General features: G+C 30.4%; 2 protein-coding genes across 3 annotated transcripts in view; both read left to right on the top strand.

Moving 5' to 3' along the window:
• The window catches only part of LOC149902771 (monocarboxylate transporter 14), a 49,603-nt gene that overhangs the window by 248 nt on the left and 27,780 nt on the right, over window positions 1-21,575 (top strand). For both annotated transcript variants that reach the window (XM_090109517.1, XM_090109516.1), the window contains exons 2-3: window positions 12,193-12,469; window positions 19,375-19,518. In XM_090109517.1, coding sequence (XP_089965643.1) covers window positions 12,193-12,469; window positions 19,375-19,518 — 421 coding nt within the window. The remainder of the gene's footprint in view (window positions 1-12,192; window positions 12,470-19,374; window positions 19,519-21,575) is intronic.
• LOC149902772 (5'-3' exonuclease PLD3-like) overlaps window positions 1-21,575 on the top strand; it is a 95,489-nt gene that overhangs the window by 64,879 nt on the left and 9,035 nt on the right. The gene's annotated exons all lie outside the window — the stretch shown is intronic.

Genomic DNA, 21,575 nt, shown 5'->3' with positions numbered 1-21,575 from the left:
AAACGCTGGTTACGTAACCATTTGGAATGGTAGAGCTTTTTTAATACGGGGAAATTATACAGGATTTTAATGTAGAGCAATTAGTGTGTCAGGTTACTATATAATAATTGTTTTTAATTTTTGAGGTAAATTTAATATCATTTGAAGAAGCTTAAGACAAACTAAGATTGATGTTAATTTTTATAGAGATTTTAGTTAATTAAAAAGTATAATGTATTGCCTGTTGTTATTTATCTTGCTATTTTATATAGGTATGTATTTATGTGTAATTTTAAATGAAAAATATTCATGATTACGAATAAATATTAAATACAATCCTTCAACTGCAGCCTATGAAATCTAACAAAATATATTTTTTAAATGTTTTCTTCACCTCCTTCGCTTTTATTCAACTACTATGCTGGCGCAATAATTCAGCGTGTTTGCTTTTCGGAAATTATTTTTGAGCGCCTACAAGTAAATAAATATTAATATAAGCACATTATATAATTATGTACTTACTACTAGCGGTCCGCCCCGGCTTCGCCCGTAGCACATATTTACGTTTTCTCTACATAATCCTCGTACTTCAAGGAATATAATTAAAAAAGAATTATTGAAATCGGTTCACCCGTTCACACGTGATGCCGTGACCAGGGAAAACGGCTGCCTACTGCTGTATCAAAAATAGAATTACATTTAAGTAAATATCGGTAAGATTTTCATTAATTAAATATTATGTACTACCTAAAATTATAATTGTAGAGTTTACATAAATATGGAAATATAAACTTACAGTATCATCCAAACAGTGTATGAATATTTCATATTTTTTCAATATTATCTTATTAAATTACCTCTAGTGAACAACTAGTAGGGGGGATATACGACCTATAGTCGTGAATGTTGTCACTTGATAAAATTCCTTCTCAGAAAAATGTCAGAAAACGAATTAAATTTTCGCGCGCATGTTACGCACTTGGCGCGTGTTTTTATTTTGACAGTTGTCGTTCCGACAGCAAGAAGAACACAGTGCTTGCGTTGTTTCGTGTAAAACGAAACGTTTCGACTAGCCCCATTGTTAATGAAATCAGCTGTCAAATATCCAAAAGATTAAAATAAAAACAAAATTTAAAAAATTTAATTCAGTGCCTGAGATAGTGTATTTTATTGTTGAAGACTGAATGTAACGTCTACCACTATGGGGGTTGTGTTGTGCAGTTAATATTATTTGTGCTGTCAAAGTATAAAATCAAAATAATCTATTTCATTTGAAATGTTCTTTAATTAAAAATAAATATATTATATAAACATTGACTCTTTAAATCACAAGTGTACAGTGTACATTGTATTTCTAGTTTATATTAAACGTTTTGTAAAGCGTCGTCTTAGATAATAACATTAAAGTCCAAAATGTCTAAAGTGTCTTTGAGCAATATTCCATCAAATCCAAGAATAAATCGCTTACGCACATTTTCCAGGGTGAGTGGATTATATTTAATATTTATTGTTCACAACTATTCGATATTTGAATGTTCATTATCGTTCAGTTTTGTTTTGAGGTTAGTTAACATTGAACTTCATAAATTAATGTTTTGCAAATAATATATCATAAGCTTTTTTAAAATATTTACAAAAGCATATCGCTTTTATAGTATTCATTTAATTTTATATGATTAGCTTTGATGAAATCACAATTTTTAATGGTTGATTTTATAAATTTACTGTAAATCAAAATCTACTTGGTACACATTTTATATTCTGCATCTTGTCAAATAATTCTATTTCTATGTTACTTACTGTTATTACCTTCAACAAAGAAAACAAAGTAAAATATACATGCTCCTAAGTTATAGTGTTGCTAGAATTAAACATAGGTAGATAGTTACTATAAAATAAATGTTCTGTATTGATAGATCTTGATAATTTTAAAGTTACCTTATAAAGGTAATGCTACATTTCCAATTTTCTATATCAGTGGGTATTTTTTCTTCTGTTCCTCTTTGTCTTGAATAAAAATACAAATAATAACTACATATAAGGTATGAATGGAATATTCCATTAATTATTAAGTCAAGTAATACAAATCAACTATACTTTTATTTGAAATTAGTTAAGTTAATGGTGGTTCCATGATGAAGACCACTAACGTCAATAGAAAAGTCAAAGGTTAGAGACCAGATGAGCATGCAAAATTTAAATGGATTTTTAAATGTATCTGCACATAACCACTGCTCCTAACAGTGAAGAAAAACATCATAAGGAGACTGGCATGAACGGCATGTGAAAGAATTAAAAAATTGACGATATGCACAATATGAACATCTGCTAAACAGCACTAGGCCAGTGTTGAAAATAGCCTGAATCCCTTTATCCATGTAGTGAAATTAATAGTGAACTGATGATGATTACTATGACACACAGATCCACTGGCCTAGACAAAAAATAAATAATGTTCTATATCCAAAAATAATAATTATAGTAATAAGCTTGAGCCTGTGACTTTTGTGGCCTGAGCTGTTGCATCACAAGCAAGAGTCAAAGCTTGACAGTCTTTATCTTAAAAAAAAGGAATTATTTACTTTCATTGTATTTTATTGACATTGATTTTTTTTACAGAAGTTGTAAGCTTAGGGTTTAGAAAGTTATGAATAATACTCAAGTTTATAATCTTGTAGATTAAAGGTTAATGTTATGTTTATTTTCTAATGATATAAATATTTGTATACTGTATAGCTATAGAAGTAAGTCACAAGGACATCCATAAACATTGCTTCCAACTCATTAGCTTCAATGTCACAAGCTTTAGGGTGTTTAATATGACAGCGACTATAATTTTATTGACAGGATACACACTTGAGTGCTTATGCCGTGATAAATAGGAAAAAAAAAATCTTAGGACAATTTCCATAAATTATAATTACATTCCAAGAGAAATAACAACATGTAAAGTTACATTAATATTATTATTTGATCTTTGGTATATGAAATAGGTAATCTAAATTTAATTAAAATTACTTACATAATAGTGTTGCAGATCATCTTTAGACACAATCATGAAATAATACTGAGTTTGCTAGAAATATTTTTCTAGTGTTTTAATATAATACAATATTATAATTGGTATGGTAGAGTCGTGGCTAGAGTAGATACTGGCATTACAAGACAGCCTTAAATTTCAGGAAGGACCCATAGCTTGTTAAAACATCTAACATTACTATTAACCCATTGACCACCGAGCGGCCCGATCGGGCCGAGACACAATAGATTTTCTATTGTGTCTGTGATCCGAGGACTGACGGATTAAGACTAGTTATTTTAGATTCAAAACATATCTAAAAATAGGAACGACCCATAGCATGTTAAAACATCTTACTATTGAGACTATTTTAGGTTCAAAACATATTACCTAAAAATAAAAAAAATGTGTATATTTATTATGCCTCAAAACATCCTATTTTTCATGTCTATTTAACAATGGTATTGTGTTAATTACTTGCCATTTCCGTAATTAATAATTTGTATGCTTTAAAACAATTATCTCACAAACAAATTGCTGTAAAAGGATGTAGTTTAAAGTGACAACATATTCATGTTTTTAACATCACCTTTATGGCTGTTTACATTAGTTAATCCTTATAAATCTGTATGTTTAAATTTACATTCTTTATACACAGCTTAACATTCTTACTCTACAATAAAATGCTTATATTCAACACGGATTGTCATATAAATATATTTCAATGCCTACAATTTAAAGTAGCATACAGGATAAACAGATAAGAATTACTGTCCTCATATTTGTTTAGCTCTATTGAACAATAAGACGCATACAGTTCTTATGAAATAATTAAGTACCATTTTACTGATAATCGCAAGTTGATCTAGCTAGGTTAAGTAGGTACCATCATGATAATCATTCTCGTTTGCTTGTAGATTATTGATGTCCAAGCAATAGGCATGACGACAGTATCCATAAATGATCGTATTAGTGTTTTTAAGGGAAAATGTATAATAAATAAATTAAATATAGCGACTTAGAAATCTTAAAAACATTAAGATTAATGAGATTATCAATAAAATAAAACATTGAAATTCTGAAGTTCGCCATTTTGACTAAAACACGCGTGACGTCACGCATAAGTAAACAACTCACGTCAGATGTATTTTGTTGTTATGAATATGTTGAGAATACGCATTTTTATTTATTTTCTATTGTTTCACGTATGCTTTATCGACTCAGAACAGAAATATAATTGCGAATTCACGAATACATGGTTCGGGATTCTCCGCGCCAACTTTATACAATAATTTCTTATTATTTTTTCGCTTGAGATAATTACTAACACATTTTTGAGCATTATTTTTATATGGATTCACACTGCAATACTGCACACCACTTATAAACTTTGTAATTCGTTTCTATAACACATATTAATTATAGACTTTTTTAATTTTCTTCGCAATGCGTACAAATAATTACGTATTTACCAAAGTTTGACGTCACGCCTACGCCATGACACCTGCGAGCTGTTTTGGCACAGATATTAAATATTTTTTGAAAAATGGCTTTAATCTTCGTTAAATTTAAGTATATTAGCGAAATATAGGGTTTTTCTTGTTTAATAAACGTATACACACATTATGGAAGAGGTTTTGAAAATCTTTCGTCATGCCTATTATAGTCAATCAAAATACGACATTCGATTTTAATTGCATGATATATTTTTTGATATAAATAAAGGTACCATGATATACCTAACTGAAAAAATAAACCTTTGGTGTTATGGAACCCGTTAAGCTACTTTAAATAGTTCCAAATATGTGATGTGAATTAATTTTATAGGCATTCCAATTCCTAATTACATTCTTTATACTGAATTTGGTGGACTTGAGGAATTTTATTTTATTACTTTGCAGAACCAATTTACTATGTTATTTAGCTACCAACCTAGTTTACGCGTGTGTACTCGTATTTCCAATATGCCTACGCTTTCAATTAAACTTTTAATAACAAACATTTTAAGACAACACTGATATTCATTTTCTCTGAACTCTAAGAACCGAGTTAAAATATGAGAAACAGCCTCGGTTTTTATTTTAATCTTTAATTTATAAAGCTGCTTTAATTAACTATTTTGAGAATAAAATATTTTTGTTTTACGTCATCGTAATATTTTTTTTACACGAAAAAATTAACAAATGCGTTGGAATATTCCATTTAAGTGTTTGAAAATATTAATTAAAACCTCTTAAATAATGGACAAAAAAAGTATTGGAAAATAATGTAGAGAATCAAAAATATTATACTCTGTATACCTATAAGGTAACAATAGTAGCTCCTAGTACCATTAGAGCTATTGAATTTGCGAATGACCTGACGATAACAGCTGTTTACATGCAATCTATCGCTCGGTCAATACAAAATAACACACATTTCAGTTTTATTACAGTTTCAGTCTATTCGATGGTAGATTATATTATTCACAGAGCCACTAGGGATGTGACCTGCATTAAACCACATTATACTCTAATTGCGTGACGGTACAATTCACTACAACTGGGCTTCGTTAGTAATGCATTCATTGCCGATTGTTAATTACGTACAAATAGGTAATAAAGTGGACTAAATGGACATTGTTTATCGTGGGCTGAGGGATACATTATCTCGCCTGTGTTCTACTTTACATAGAACAAAACATTTCTATCATACCATTCACGGAGAATTGCATGAGTGAACGTTTCTATCAATTATTGTTGGTGATAATTCTTTGGGTAATTTGTAGAACAATTGCAGCGAAATTGAATATAAAAGGATCTATGAATGCTCCTAGAATTAATCTGTGATATAATGTTCGTTTCTATGATAAGTATAATATATCAAGATAGAAATGAAAGTCTCGCCATTAGCATCTGCAAAACATTAATAGCTGTACTAAACATTAAGTAGTTTTGTAATATCTTACTCTGATTCTCATTTAACCTGAGCCCTCTTCGAGTCTATCCGATAAATTGTGTAACATTGGGCATGAGGCCAAGTAAAGCATTCATAGATGCATCGCGCTGCAGGCGAACTGGGATGAACATTTTTTTCTATTATATTCCTATTGATAATCTTCCGTGCGGATAAAGTATTGAAATAAATAGGGTAGGTAAATAAATAGGTAGGTAGGTACTATATTAAGGCATATATTTTTGTAATATTAATATAATTTAATGTATAATACATGTATTGGCGTACTCCCCTTTTTTTCTGAGATAGATAAGAGGTTCACAGAAAAAATTTGCTTAGAAATTGCGAAGAAACTTCACCTAATTCCCATATTTATTTTACAAGAGATAAACACATTCGTGCAATTAGCTAATTACATACATTGAGTTAGTTTGTTTTAGGTAGTCTTATTATCTAACAGCATGATGACTTTATGATTGTTGTCAAGTTTGGAATGTTAATAATTAAAGGTAATTTGTAATGGCCCGGTTGTGTTAAATACACAAAATTTACATTTATTAAGGCCAGAGTTATTATCGGACTACCACGTTACCATTTTAAAGGAGTACATTTTAAATTTAATTAATTGTTTGCTTCATAATAATACATACTTTACGTTTATCAGGACATTTACGTTGATTAGGATATGTTTATCGAATTATTGTATATAGCAGTTGATACTTGTCTTATCATAACTAGTTGACTTTTCAGCTAAGTGAGTGAAGTGTATTTTTCTGTGAATTTATCTGAATTAAACTTGCTTTGAATTGAAACTCGCAAGTATGGTGAGTTTGACTTTTTAATCGTTATTTTAGTAAATCGTCGAGTTTTACATTATACCTAATAATTACTGAGCAGTTTGAGTATTTCATGAAAATTCATGAAAATAATTAATGACAAATTTATTTCTTATAAAAATATTATAGTAAAAAATATTATGGCAAAAGTGCCATGAATATACTTTCTTTCTTTCATCTTTCTTTATCCAATGGCTCGGTACAGTCCACAGAGCTTTAACCCTGCAAAAACAGATTCTTAAATAAATGTCCAAATTAAATTGCTTGAATACTATTGCAGTAAATTAGCCAATTATAAATTATGTCATCGCTCAAGCAGTTGAAAACAGTTTATATTTTATTAACATAAATAAAAGTCTAGGTATGCTGAATGCTTTAAATGACCCGACTTCCTAATTACTTGGTTTTTTAATTGTTCCGGTGCAATAGAGGTTTTCAGGTCACGGAAATATGGTAATCGATTAAGGGAACATTTTAAACGTCGCTTTCCGTGGATATAATTTCTTACATCCTAAGAACATGGAGTTACAATATTCAATGCCAGAATATTGAACGAATTATCAGAATATGAAATTTGTAGTTTAGAAGCGATATTAACTAAACCTGAACATTACTTTTTCTAAATCTTAACATTTCGTAGCTTGAACAAAGATACTGTCCTTATATAATACTTAAAATAAATATGTACTTAGTACCTAGTCCCTTTTTCTAACAATTATTTTACTACATTGACAAAAGTATACAATCTCGGCTTGCTATGAATTGACCATCTAACTACTTTGAATATCAAATCATGTTTCCACTCGTCTCTGAGAGCAAAGTAAGAAGTTTGACCGTAGCATCTTGAAGTCAAATAGAAACCCAATTACTCTTCCACTAATAAAACGAGAAGCGTGCGACACTAATCAATTAATGGCAATCATTATCACGTGTGTGCCACGACCAAGCACGTTTGTATTTACAAAATTTTCTGAAGTGCCTATGGCGCCAAAGTACAATTACTATTTGATAGAATTCAATCGAGGTCAACTTTAAACAAATGTTGGTTAATGTACAATAGTTTAATGATCACGTTTTGCACGCCTCATAAGCGAAGCGTTGAGGTGGGTACTACTGCCACTCGCGCAAAACATCTGATTTTTCAAACTTAAAATGTCTTTATGTATCATACATTGCACTTGTAAGATAATACATACACACACATATTAAGAAAAAACACTATTTTTAACGTTCATGATATTTTTGATGTCATTTTTGTTATTTAAACTAGTTAAAAAACAGTTTAAAAAAGTTCTGTCTTGGACGTCCGTGTGTCTGTATGTGCGGATCCTTTTTCTTGTTAACACGATAGCGACCGAAATACTTTACTAATCGAGTCTTTTTTTTTCTCTTACGCTTGAGTATGCTCAGGAATAGAACCCTTTCATTTTTCAGGGTCTGATTCGATGTGGTTTAATTGTTATTAAATAAACAAAAATAATAATTAATAAATATTTATTAAAATAAAATTATGAGGCGTGCACTTTTGGATTTTCCAAATTATTGTTAATTTCATCGTTGGAAGAATTTTGGAATTTATCGATAATCAGTGGGAGACAGTTGCTCAAGTCTCGAACTTTTGGATTCTTGGAAGTGTCGTCGAACTTTTGGATTTTTGGAAGTTTTCCTTCACCAATTGAAGCAGTGGTGATGCAAACACTTTAAAATTTTGTTTTTCAGATCTGTTTATTCAAATAATTTAAAAATCCATTTCATAACCGTTAATATATATTTACTGAATGGCAGCTGTTCTAAATTTATTACTTCTACCAACTTTAATATAGCGTAATAACTAGTTATCATACTTAAATGGTAGGTGTTAATTAAATTCTTCGGATAATCAAAATTACAAATATATAGGTACGTACCTGTAAATGCTTTGTTATTATACTCGTGTTCATGCCGAGAGTTCATTACACTGATCACTTCTTTGTCCGAAACATTTACATAGCCATCGCATTTGCACTTTATGTATTTTTCTCAGTGAAATGGAAGGGCTATAAATGTATTATCTTCACATTATTATTAAGGATAGTATAATTAATTACGAATAGCAATGAAATTTTATATTTAAAACTATTTCAGCAGTGCTTCATAAAATATGTTAGCGTGTCGGTACATACATACATTCTTTACAATTATTACTAAGCGTTTTAATGAGAGCTTTTTATGAGAAATTCAAACCCTTTGAAGGTCTAAATAACCTTCCGTTAACATGGAATTAGGGAAGCGGTATAGATGTTATAATTATATATAGGTATTGTTAGTTATTAATTGCACGTGTTTTAATTAAATTCGCATTTAATCTTTAATTTGTATCGTAATTTAAAATTATAAAATAATAACAAAACATTTACAAGAAATACAATAAGGATATGCTTACTTAAATATGTAAATCTTTATTCTTTGTCACTTATAAATGTCTAAGACAGAATTTTTAATAAAAATACCCAATTATAAATTATTAGTATGAAAATAGATTATGAAATACGTAACATATGATTTTCGACTTGATAGTATAGTAATTATTAAGTATATTTATCAACATTTTTATCATTTTAATCGTATTCAATAATGAGACACATTTTATCTACCTATATGTTACTAAGGAGTGAAGGAGCAGGTCGAATTGGAATTACAAGGTCAAACACCCATTTTCTGTAAACAATAATGACATTAGGAATATAAATTTTCCGTTAGCAAATTGATCATCCATACTAATATTATAAATGCGAAAGTAACTCTGTCTGTCTGTGTGTTACTCAATCACGCCTAAACTACTGAACCAATTTGCATGAAATTTGGTATGGAGATATTTTGATACCCGAGAAAGGACATAGGCTACCTTTTATTGCGAAATATGTACCACGGGCGAAGCCGGGGCGGACCTCTAGTACCTCATATATTTTAAAACAAAATAAACATTATGTTGACAACGTTTTCAAAAAGCATAGCACAGATAACTAAGTTACTACGTGCATATGTATAGTATAGTAGATAGGAGTAAGAGGTCTTTTATGGGTTAATACTGACTTATTTTTCACAAATAAAAATTATTTAATAAAAGTTTATACACAGTCAAGATTTAAAACAAAGTCAGGCAAATACCTACCTTTCATTGATTGTACATAATATACAGTATAAAATACAATAACGATAAGACAATAGGCTAGATAGTGGAATCCGCTTGCATTGATAATAATACATACTGTTATTTTCTCTTAATCTTTTTATAGGTACGTTTATCAGATTAATTATCATCTTTGCTGATTCTTATACAAAGTTGTCTGTTCTATCAATAGTTTTCATAATATGTTATTTTAGCGAAGTTAATAGGTTAAACAACTAACTGTGTGTTTAATTTTTATGATAAAGCATTTTATTAAAATAAAAAGAATGATAAACTACATCTGACAGCTTGTCACTTCCTGTAGAATTTTCCTCTCATGTGACGCGAATTTTAACCACATTAACGTCCTCTTGGATTTGTAAACAATAAACAACAACATAGGTACCTACATTTTTTGATAATTACAATAAATTGATGGTGATATGAACGGTCTTCCTATATATTTTTTTTGTAAAATTCTGTACTTACTTAATATATTTTTAGGTTCGGTGGTAGTTCAGACCAAATAGCAATATTTTTAGGTGATCTGAGGTATGTACATATCGCATTAAGTTTTTATTACTGGAAATAAACTACGGGTTAGGCACGTTATAGCTTGTTGGTGGGCACCGTTTAATTTATAATTTTTCATACAAGCGAAGCGATGGTCAAACGCTTGCCTAACCCTGAGTAAAAAAAACAATACAAAAGATTCCCAATATCCTCATATCATCAGTGAGTTTATATTTAGTAACATAAATATTTAACTCATACAGAAATGTTCTCGGATGCAGTTTTAATCACATGCGTGATGCGGCACACGCTCCGTATGACCTCAAAACATTTAAATTGTCTTTGACAATGACCCTGTAGTTGATTGATCATACGATAAAGTTACGTGAGATAATTACGTTAAATTTGTGTTATCTGAGATAAAGAAATTTCATCTATTATGATTTTAGAAGTTGCTAACTTCATATGTGTATGATAATGTGTACAAATTGTCGAATGTTCAAAAGGTACATTATTTCTTATAGATACTATAGGTACATACTACATATATGTAGTAACGTAAGCTACGTTTATTATGATGTCAATGCGGCGCTGAAAATATGTTATTTATATTTATGAGCTCAATTAATGGAAATCTTATGACAATTACTCATTATTTTATGAAAACAAATAAAACCTACTGAAACAGTTCTGTATATTAAGTGAACTAAAGCAGAATGACGTAGATACTTTAATGAGTTCTTAAATTTAATGAATCCTATCAAAATTATTATTCCTATCATTAAAATATTGAATTTAATTTGTTACAATGCATACAAAATTTTAGTATTTCGAAGCAGTTGTGGTAGTAACACAAATTCGCCATGGCAAATTAATAGAACACCTACTATAGATAATAATTATCCAATTCATTTAGAAATGAAAACCTCTTGAAATAAATAAAACAACAGAGAAGAGTCTTATGTGGCAATACCGACCGTAAAAAATAATGCTCAAAACATGGCTCATAAATTAACCCAGTAAACAAAAATCATATAATTTGTGATACGGAAACATAAATTTTAAATGACTAGAAAATATATTAACGAGAAATGAAGAAAATTTCTTCGATTCTAACTATGTAGATAATATTATCAATTGTTCCACTAATTTTATTGTATAGACTATAGAGTAAAAGACCGTGAATGTATTTATTGTATAAATTATTATGAAGAAAATTCTAGAGCCTTTTTTACGTTAAATAAATTATTTGCTTTACTTCGCCCTGATTGATCTCATTGTGTTTACTTTCGACACACGTTTACTTTGATAATAAAAATCAACTGAGATAAAATTCGCCGAAAACAATACGGAAGGATTTTCACAGTTTAAGATAAAGATTTATTACGGTAATTAATTTTACTTTTTACAAGCTAACAACGATGTAGATCGACAACTTTGTATATTTAACATTTTTTCTAACGAATTAAAAGAGTCAACGAACATCAAGCTTAAAAAAACCTGCTTATAATATAAAAAAATATATGATTTACATTTATTTGACTATATAGTAAGTAGGTCACATATTTTTTGAAATATTTTGCATGCCCTTCATGATGAAATTAATGTTTTTACCGTGCTTTATTTCGCGTGAAATAACTAGTACCACATATATCTAGAAAGATGGACGTGTTGTGAAGTCAAAAACTAATTAACTCATGAAACGTATTCTATCTGTCTTCGCAATATTAATAGCTCGAGTTTTAATATGCATTTTGTTTCAGACTGAAAGTGAAACCTCGTGCGAAGAGGCCGCGCGGCTGACCGCTGAAGGGGCAGATGACGATGACGAGGCTTACGACTATGGGGAGCTTCCACCCCCACCAGACGGTGGCTATGGCTGGGTGGTGGTATTCGCCTCCTTCATGTGCAACCTCGTGGTTGACGGGATTGCCTATACATTTGGCATCTTCTTGTCGGAGCTTGTGACGTTCTTTGGCGAGGGAAAGGGCACGGTTGCGTGGGTCGGCAGTCTGCTGTCTGGAGTGTATTTAGCGGCTGGTAAGTTTAGTTTTAATATGAAATGTGGCATGGGAGACACGCAGCTGTATGGCCGCTGATTCGTCCTTGTTAATGTTTCAATTAATGGAACGTTGATTGTAGATTAATCTATAATAGTACTTTTAAGGTGGTATTAACGTTATCTCTAGAATTGTTTACCTTAACAAATACAATTTTACGATTAATTCAACGATCTTTTTCGAAATAAATATACAACAATGTTCCGAATGAAAAATCATCAATGTTAGTTATTAAATTGTGTCATATCATTTCATACATGAAAAACCAAATGAGAAAGATTGATTACGAATGTATTATGTATTTTGCCAATGATTTTGTCAAATGACAGATACACGATACGTTAATAACATAGATTAGGATGGTGTTATATGGTGTAACAAATAATTATTAGTTCGTGTTACTACATTTATTTGTAACGTTGCTTACGTGTATATTATATACATTTATTAACATACATACGCTATTATGTCTAGTAATTCTAATTCTTTGCAACATAATAAGTGTTGTTGTGAATTGTGTAACTTATGTCATACAAATATTTGTTGACGTAAATGTAATAAGAAGCTGCGATGTTGTATAATTACATCAAGTAGGCACCTAATAATACACAGGTTACTAACGTGCAATAAAATCGCTACCTATTTACTTTTGCCTTAAAAAACCTAGTTTGCCGATATAAGTGAGCCGAACTGGCAAAGCTGGTGTTTTCAGGAGTAAAAATACACGTTCACTAATTGAGTATTTGAATAAAAAAAAAATATTGATTTTTTTTATGTATTTTGAAACTTTATTATTAATAATATTGATATTTAATACAAATAACTTCAAAAAAATTTTTTTCCGTTAATTATAAGCAATTAAAAATTGATGAAATTTAAATTAGAATCACGTGACTACAAACGCGCCATGACTGGTCACCACAGTTGTGACGTCATAATGTTATAGCTATGTATTAACTGCAGTACATAGCGTTTACGGCTATTACATGTGACTAGACAATAATATTGAAAGTTTATTGCTAAAATACGATTTGTTAGTTGGTTCCGAATTAGTTAGTTAGTTACGAAGTTACGAAACAAATAAGAATCATCAAGAATAGATGTTGATATATTTATGATCACCGATTTTTGTCAGGAGTTGCCTTTGTAGTAGGTATTCGTACATAATGGTACAAAACGATAACTTTTGAGGTTCGCCATTTTTAATATAAATTTAAGTAATATAATTAACAATTAATATATTTAATATGTAATTTAATAATGACAACAAAATTAAATAGATCAAAACACTGTATTAACACGCTTTTATTAGCTTCACCTGTATGTTTGTATGTAACCGACTCCTTTCGAAGTTTCGACTCGATTTTGACCCACTTAAAACCGACGGATTTTGTTCAAATTTTGAACACTTATCAAGGTCCGATGACAATACAATAATATCATAAATTTATCCTGATAAGGATCGCCAGGATCAGCTTAAAACATATGTTTGTATGTAACCAATTCTCCTTTCGATTCGATTTAGACCCACTATAAACCGACGGATTTAATTTAAATTTTGTATACTTATAAAAACCCGGTAACAATACAATAATTTCATAAATTTACCTTATTATCCTGTTAAGTCAAACTATATTTATTGTTCTATCAACTGCAATGAGTGAAAACTAACATTATGACGTCACACGCGCTTGGGTGACGCTTCGGGAGTTGCCGGCGTGTCTTCGGTACTGGATTCAAAGACTAATTTTTATTTTGAAATAACTTTTGAATTATTGCAAAAAAATAAAAATAAAAACAGTTTTGTTATAAAACTAATATATAATCTTTCCATTTATCACAAAAAAAATTTTAATTCAAATACTCAATTGTGTTTTAAAATACAGTGGAAATTCACTTTATCCGATATTATCGAAAAAGCTGCAGCGGCAGTTTCGGATAGAGAAATCCCAAATTTTGGATAAAACAAAGTTCTCTATTTTCACACGTGAAGTACCTCAAATTTCGTTAATAACTATTTCGCGAAATATGATAAATGATTACATAATTTGCATACGTAGAATGCAAATGGATATGAATTATTTTCTACTGAAATAATTGTATTTTCGTGTTAACTTTAAAAGCACCAAAGTATGAGTGAAAAATGAACTGTTCTTCCAGAAAATATACGATCTAAGTATACGACATTACTCTTGCCGTAACTAATCTGTCGAATAGATTATTGGAAAAATTATGTCGGATAAAAGCGTATTTCGGGTGTTTACTTTATGCACAATAAATGCACAAATAAGAATAATACATATTATGATGTACTAGCTTTCCGCCCGTGGCTTCGCCCGCATTTTCAAAGATAAACCCGCATAGTTCCCTTTCCCGTGGGATTTCCGGGATAAAACCTATCCTATGTGTTAATCCAAGTTACCCTCTATATGTGTGCTAAAATTCATTGTAATCGGTTCAGTAGTTTCTGCGTGAAAGAGTAACTAACAAACATCCATACAAACTTTCACATTTATAATATTAATAGGAAGGATAAATCCTTATAAAGCTCACGTTGAATACGTGTATGAATAGGTGTCAAAATTGGACGATTTATTAACTCGTTTGAAGGTTTATTTCGCTATGCATCTGGGATTACTGCAAGTCCGCATCTCATAAAATAATCCTGCTAGCGTATTCTAATTTAACCGGGTCACGTTTTTGTAACACGTGGACGACCTACGCAGTCCTACTTTATATTCTATATCTAGATGTACTATAGATGTGTACTCTATGGTTGAGAGCAAATTAATATTAATGGTCATATAGTGATAAAATCTTAGTACAATAAATGTGCATATGTTTAAAGTTGCTATATAAAGTTATCATACGCTATAAATCAAGATTTAATTATTACATAAATTAATATACTTACCCTTAAATATTATACACGGTATGAAACCTTTAATTTGGCTGCTTGTTACAAAAGTGAACGAAGTATGTATTTAAATAATTGTATTAGAGATTTTTTCATGGTAACCCTTTAGAGGTTAGGTTCAACATTGCCTTAAATTTCGTGAATGATAAACATTTATTACAACAATGTCAACCACCCAGACTATTTTTATATAGGTATATACCTACCTTATATAAAATTGATAAATGTTTAAGATAACAGCGGTTAATTATTACTATTATAAGTTCGTTTTTAAACACGTGAATTTCACTTTATCAGATATGAGATATCGATTACAATGCTATATGATTTGTTGCTAAGCGCAAAAATATATAGGTGCTTATATAATCCGATATTTACAAGATGGCGAGTATTCATACCGAGAAAATAATGGATATATATTATAAGTATATAGACAATTTGCAGCTTTAGCATACAAAAATGAAAATATTTTATCGTTGGGACACCATTTGCATTCCTTAAATTTTATATTAATTAACACTTAGGTCGAAATCTGTCTAGATATCCTGTGCTTTTTTATCTCTATTTTACTAAAATAATTAGGTAAAGGTGCAAGTCTAAAGTGATTCTTATATTATCAATTTCAGTAGCGTTGTCATTGACCCAATTTTATCATTGATACCAAAGTCCTTATTGCTTATCTTATTATCTAGATTACTTGGAGATCGAAATCTTAAACATTTTATTACAATCAATTCCTAATTAAATGAATCTCAATTGAATATGGACGATATATTAATTATTCGATTTAACTAGTTTAGAGTAATCAGCGCCGATAACGTATGTGCCTGTTACGAAACAGCGTAGTTATAATTAATTTATCTAGAAATGACCTATTTCGAGGTTAATAGACTTTACTCCTTGTAATACCTATAATGTGTGAGATTGGATTATTGTGCCCGCTTTATTGGCACCGTCAATCCTGGGCTTCAAAAAATAGAGATATAATATATCTAATAGGAGATTTGCGCTACGTATTACATATGTATTTGTAAAACCCATAAAATTCTGTACTTAAATATATTTTTAATAGTAGTAGATATACATTATATTGATATTGAACAACTATTATCTTAGCGAATTGTTAACAAATTAAAGTTTAATTAAACCAGTCATCGATCGTTCTTATCAGTAAATCACGATAATGTTTTAGAATAACACAAAAATGTAACATTTAATCAATTAAGATATCGCTACAAATATTCTATAGCAGTCGAAATTTTTTAATCTCGCTACTATTGTTTCTTTATAGGTAATTTAACAGTATTTATAAAATAAAAATAACTAAAGGTACATATTTAAATTTTAATATGTTAAGTTAGTTTACCCTGACAACTCGGTAACAAATGGACCTGTGTACTAGACTAATGACAACCCTGCGTAGAAAATTTATTTTCCTAAAAGGTTATAATAATTTTATAACTTTATCTATCAAATACAGTAAACACACCTGTAATTGATTCCTTGAACTGAATAACGAGTATTCAAATGATACATCGATGTTAATCAACATTATTTAGGTTTTAGGACAAGGTGTATTACTTTGGTGTAAAATCCTAACTTAGCAACAGATTTCGCAAACATTGATATCTCGTACAATAAAGAAACTTACTTTATTTTTACAATAAAATCCTCACTTTATCACATTTTACGATTACACCGCGACCGTTGTAAATAAGATTACGATAGCATTCTTTGTAATTTGTAATGGATATATGCACGCGTGTTCTCCATATACAGAAGCTATTCGAGTTTTTGTTTACATTTTATCTTGGTATGGATAGAGTAATCTTTGGAAATTGAATCTAAGCAAATTTGTTGATAGTTCTACTACTTCGATGGTTTTTTTATGACGAGCTCTACTAGTAAAAACTTTGATAGAGTCAGAATTCTTATCAAATTCATCAATAACTATATTCTTTTACCTTAAATTTTTTTGTTTTAAAATATAAATTTGATAGAATAAACACAAATGTAATATTCAAATTCAACTTCAGACTACGACACTCTTAAATGATTATTATTTATTACTAGCAGTCCGCCCCGGCTTCGCCCGTGGTACATGTTTACGTTTTCTCTACATAAAAACCATTCTCGTACTTCAAGGAATATAATAAAAAAAGAATTATCGAAATCGGTTCAGCCGTTCTCGAGTTATGCGCTTACCAACACATTTTGCGATTCATTTTTATATATAAGAAGATAAGATTATTAAAACGCCAACGATCAATAATCCTTTGTTTCTTTTAAATCTAATTACACTCATTGAATAACAAATTACGATCACAAATATGGCAAATAGCCAAATTCTTTCTAGCGGTTCAATAATGAAACAATTGTTATCGGTTTTCCTCATAAATGGTATAATAGCAACATTAGCGACCGCACTCAGCAAATGTACTGTATGCGGATGTATTTAATTATGCATATCCAGCTGTGACGAGCTTCCGGTTGAATCACAATAAAGATGCATAAAAGGAGGTCACTATTTGACCTATATCCTTATAGAGGCCCACTTCCGAAACTCTTGTGAAGCCTTGGTGGTCATCAGAATCTTGGATATCATAAGCTCGAAAATTTTCCGACTTCGCCAGCAACATTTGTATTTTAAAGTGTATGGGGGATAAAATTTCATGCTACATAAGACCTGCCGTAAACCGTATATGGTTCTAGGAATTTTAGTTAGAAAAATGTCACTAAAAACATTAATTCAAATCCAACACATGCTAATTAAACGTGTGAGTACTTTTTGCACCAAAATGTATGTCTCCAATATCAGGTATCGAATGGGACAAAAATATTGAAATTTAGAAATGGGATCAGATATTAAAGAAAATACATTAGCCCAGTTGGATTTTGTTTCAATAATTCATTTCGTTGTATTGAATTATGGTAGGTAATGCGATATCCGACTTATCGAATATAGGCGTGAAGACGATTATCGACAATCGGATCGTGTAGTCATAAGATGATGGCGCCACTGCGACGTCGTTTATGTGATGTATGTTTACCCATTCCATCTTGTACAAGGCCTTTGAAATGTTGTTTATATGTACGGCAAAGAATAATAATAGGAAAAAAAAATCGTGTCGCTACACAAATGTAGAGTCCTGTTGTTATTTGTTACTGGTTATATCAACATATAAAAACGTTTAGAGTGGTTTATTTTTTTTCTACTATGGATAATGAGTCATTTGTTTATAATATCGACAATAAAATGTTTCGGGCGTAGGTATATTATACAAATACAGCTGACATGGGCCGATAGATGAGTAACTGATAGATGTTTATTTAATTATCATATTTATTAGTAGGCAAAGTTTTTATTTAAAATATGAATGAAATTTTTATGAAACAATTGTAACGTTTTCACAAAGTTATGTGAAGTTATGTAACTCGTGCAGCCATAGTGTGATTGTTTGTCTAATTGCAATTATCGCGCTGAAATGCAGTTTTGATAAAAACGTAATAGCCTTGATATTTTTCTGGATATAATGTATATTTTTTCTTTAATAGTGGTATGTACGTCATAAATAAACGATGTAATAAATAGTAAATAAATATGAAAGCATAAAGCATATCAGATTGAATTGACGAAAGTGCATGATAAAAAAATTAAATAAAATTTCAATACGTAAAACTAACATTGATGGTTGTTAATGCATTTACCTAAATAACGAAGTCGTTGTTAACAGTTCATTAGAGTCATCCACTTAAATTATATTTTTAGACCGCTTGTATGATTGAATTAAAACATTGAATTGATTATATAGAATTTTATTCATGAAAACCAACACATGTTATAAATTTTCGTTTGTTTATACATCCTATTCTTTAACTATATTATTACAATGTAAATATATATACAAACCTTTGCTTAGTAACTTCCCTATTATCTATATTATATTCTAATCTAATTAATATTTCAGGTCCCGTGGTATCAGCATTATGTAATAAGTTTGGATGTCGCGCCGTATGCGTCGCCGGCTCGTTCGTCGCGACCATAGCTTTCGTCCTCTCTACCTTTAGCAAAAGCGTCACTATGATGATGATCACGTATGGCCTTTTAGGAGGTGAGTTATCGACTTTTTATTAATTTTAGCTCTAATCAAAGTATACTATAGAATATAATGTAGAGCCCTTCCATTAAATCTGCTCTACATTAAGTATTAAATGATACATTTTCATTTTTCAGGCGTTGTTAATATGTCTTTTTGTCAGTTAAAACGTTAAAACCACAGCTAACTAGGTTTTTTTCTTTTCCACAGCTAAATTTCTTATTTTATACATAATATCTACATAAACATATCATTTATGTAATATCACCAATAATTATAGTCAAACAAATATCAACTCAAGTACGGTCACACTCATACTTGAATATTTATCATACTTGTCTAGAAGAACCGTACCACAAAGGCGGTACAATAAAAATATGATAATTTTAACCAAGTTTCATTTGGGATCCTCAAGGATCCCATCCTGATATTGCCGCCCTTAGAATGTAAAAGAAATATTATATTCTCAAGAATTTTGTAGGTAACTGAATTGTTTTGTATAATTATGGCCAAATGTTTACAAGTTTTGCCTATGACGTAATATTCAATTTATACAAGGATGAAATAATAAGAGTTTGTGGTTAACTAAGCTCACCACCGACACATAATTATGACCGTGGTCAGATTAATCTAACATACCAATTCAATGGGAGGTAAACTCCGTTTCTAACTTTTTTTACGTATCGATAAAAGAACAAAAAATTCATGGTTCTGTATAATTTAAAAATTTCTTATGACAAAAGCTTTAGATTGATACCGACATTACCAAGGAACGATTCGAAAGATTTTCCATGCTCATGACCTAAATCTCGATAGAGTTATAGCAATATGATAAGCGCCATGGCCCAGTTAAACTATGCGACATAGATCTTCTCCTATAAACCTTGTTCCTTAACTCTGACGTCATTGAATAATGGCTTCGGATATTTGCATGAAACGAGTAACACAGTCATTAGAAACAAAAGACGATAAATAACTATGTTATGGCATAAAATGTATAACATACGCGTGTACAGTTTGTAACTGAATTTGTGAAATATAACAGACACATTCATGGTTCTAACTTTGTTATTTTATCATTTTATCTTTCATCTCGTGCTATGAACATTTCTATCTTCAATAAAACATGTTACGATAATTTTAAATTGCCTTTGTACATGGGAAGTACATGGGAAGGTAATTGTTTTGAGGAAATCTTTATCGATTTATTATTGTGTGAAATAGGACGAGTGTGTGTACTAACAGCTGTTATGTTTTCTTTCATTCTGACAGACAAAGGGTTTTGTGGAACGGAAATCCGGTTAGTCCGTAGAGACTAGAGACCAGCTCTTCAAGGATCATAGGTGTGGAAAAACTAGTAGCAAAAGAATAAAAATGTATTCATACATAAATAAGATCGCGGTACGCATTTCAACTTCGTTAATACGCTCCCAAGTCCCAGTACATAATTTACGGCCATTAAAAGTAATTCTAGCTAGAATGAGTTAACAACTGGCCTGCATCCAGGTGTCGGCGGAACGTCATTCTACTAGAACAATAACGATTGAGATTATCCACGTGTGCCAAATACATACTAACTAGTGATTTACATGAAGGTATTAATTAATGTAATAAAGTCCGCTTAATACCTGATTGGTCAATAATTTTATTAAAATGGTGTTGGTGTTTCTATATTCTCGCTCCGCCTTCGCCAGGTATAATTCTGAATAAAAACATAATAACGTAACGGCACCGGTTTCCGACTAGCCTCCTCTATCCGACCATTTTGATTTTTATTTGATAAAACGTTTAAAATACGCGCGACATGCGTGAAACTGAAGGCTTTCGATCCAATCACTTATCGTACGTCATCTGTCCAAAATTGGGTTTCAAATTTTAACCGACATTTCGTCAATCCAAGAAAAGCTAGGCGAGGGTGTAGTTTGTATTGGATTGAATGCGAAAAAAACATAAAACGGTGAAAATAAACATTTGGATTTTTACGCTAAATACTCTGGTAAGTTTGTGGTTAATTTACTTTAAACGTTTTATTGGTGTTTTAAATTATTAATTTTAAAATATACATGCAAAGA

The sequence above is a fragment of the Colias eurytheme genome, chromosome 14 (genome assembly GCF_061535395.1).
Source record: "Colias eurytheme isolate Ceu_HAF_F1 chromosome 14, ilColEury1 Martin Lab GWU primary, whole genome shotgun sequence".
Lineage (NCBI taxonomy): Eukaryota > Metazoa > Arthropoda > Insecta > Lepidoptera > Pieridae > Colias > Colias eurytheme.
The sequence above is the reverse complement of the archived record's forward strand: the minus strand, read 5'-3'. Positions and strand labels throughout refer to the sequence as shown.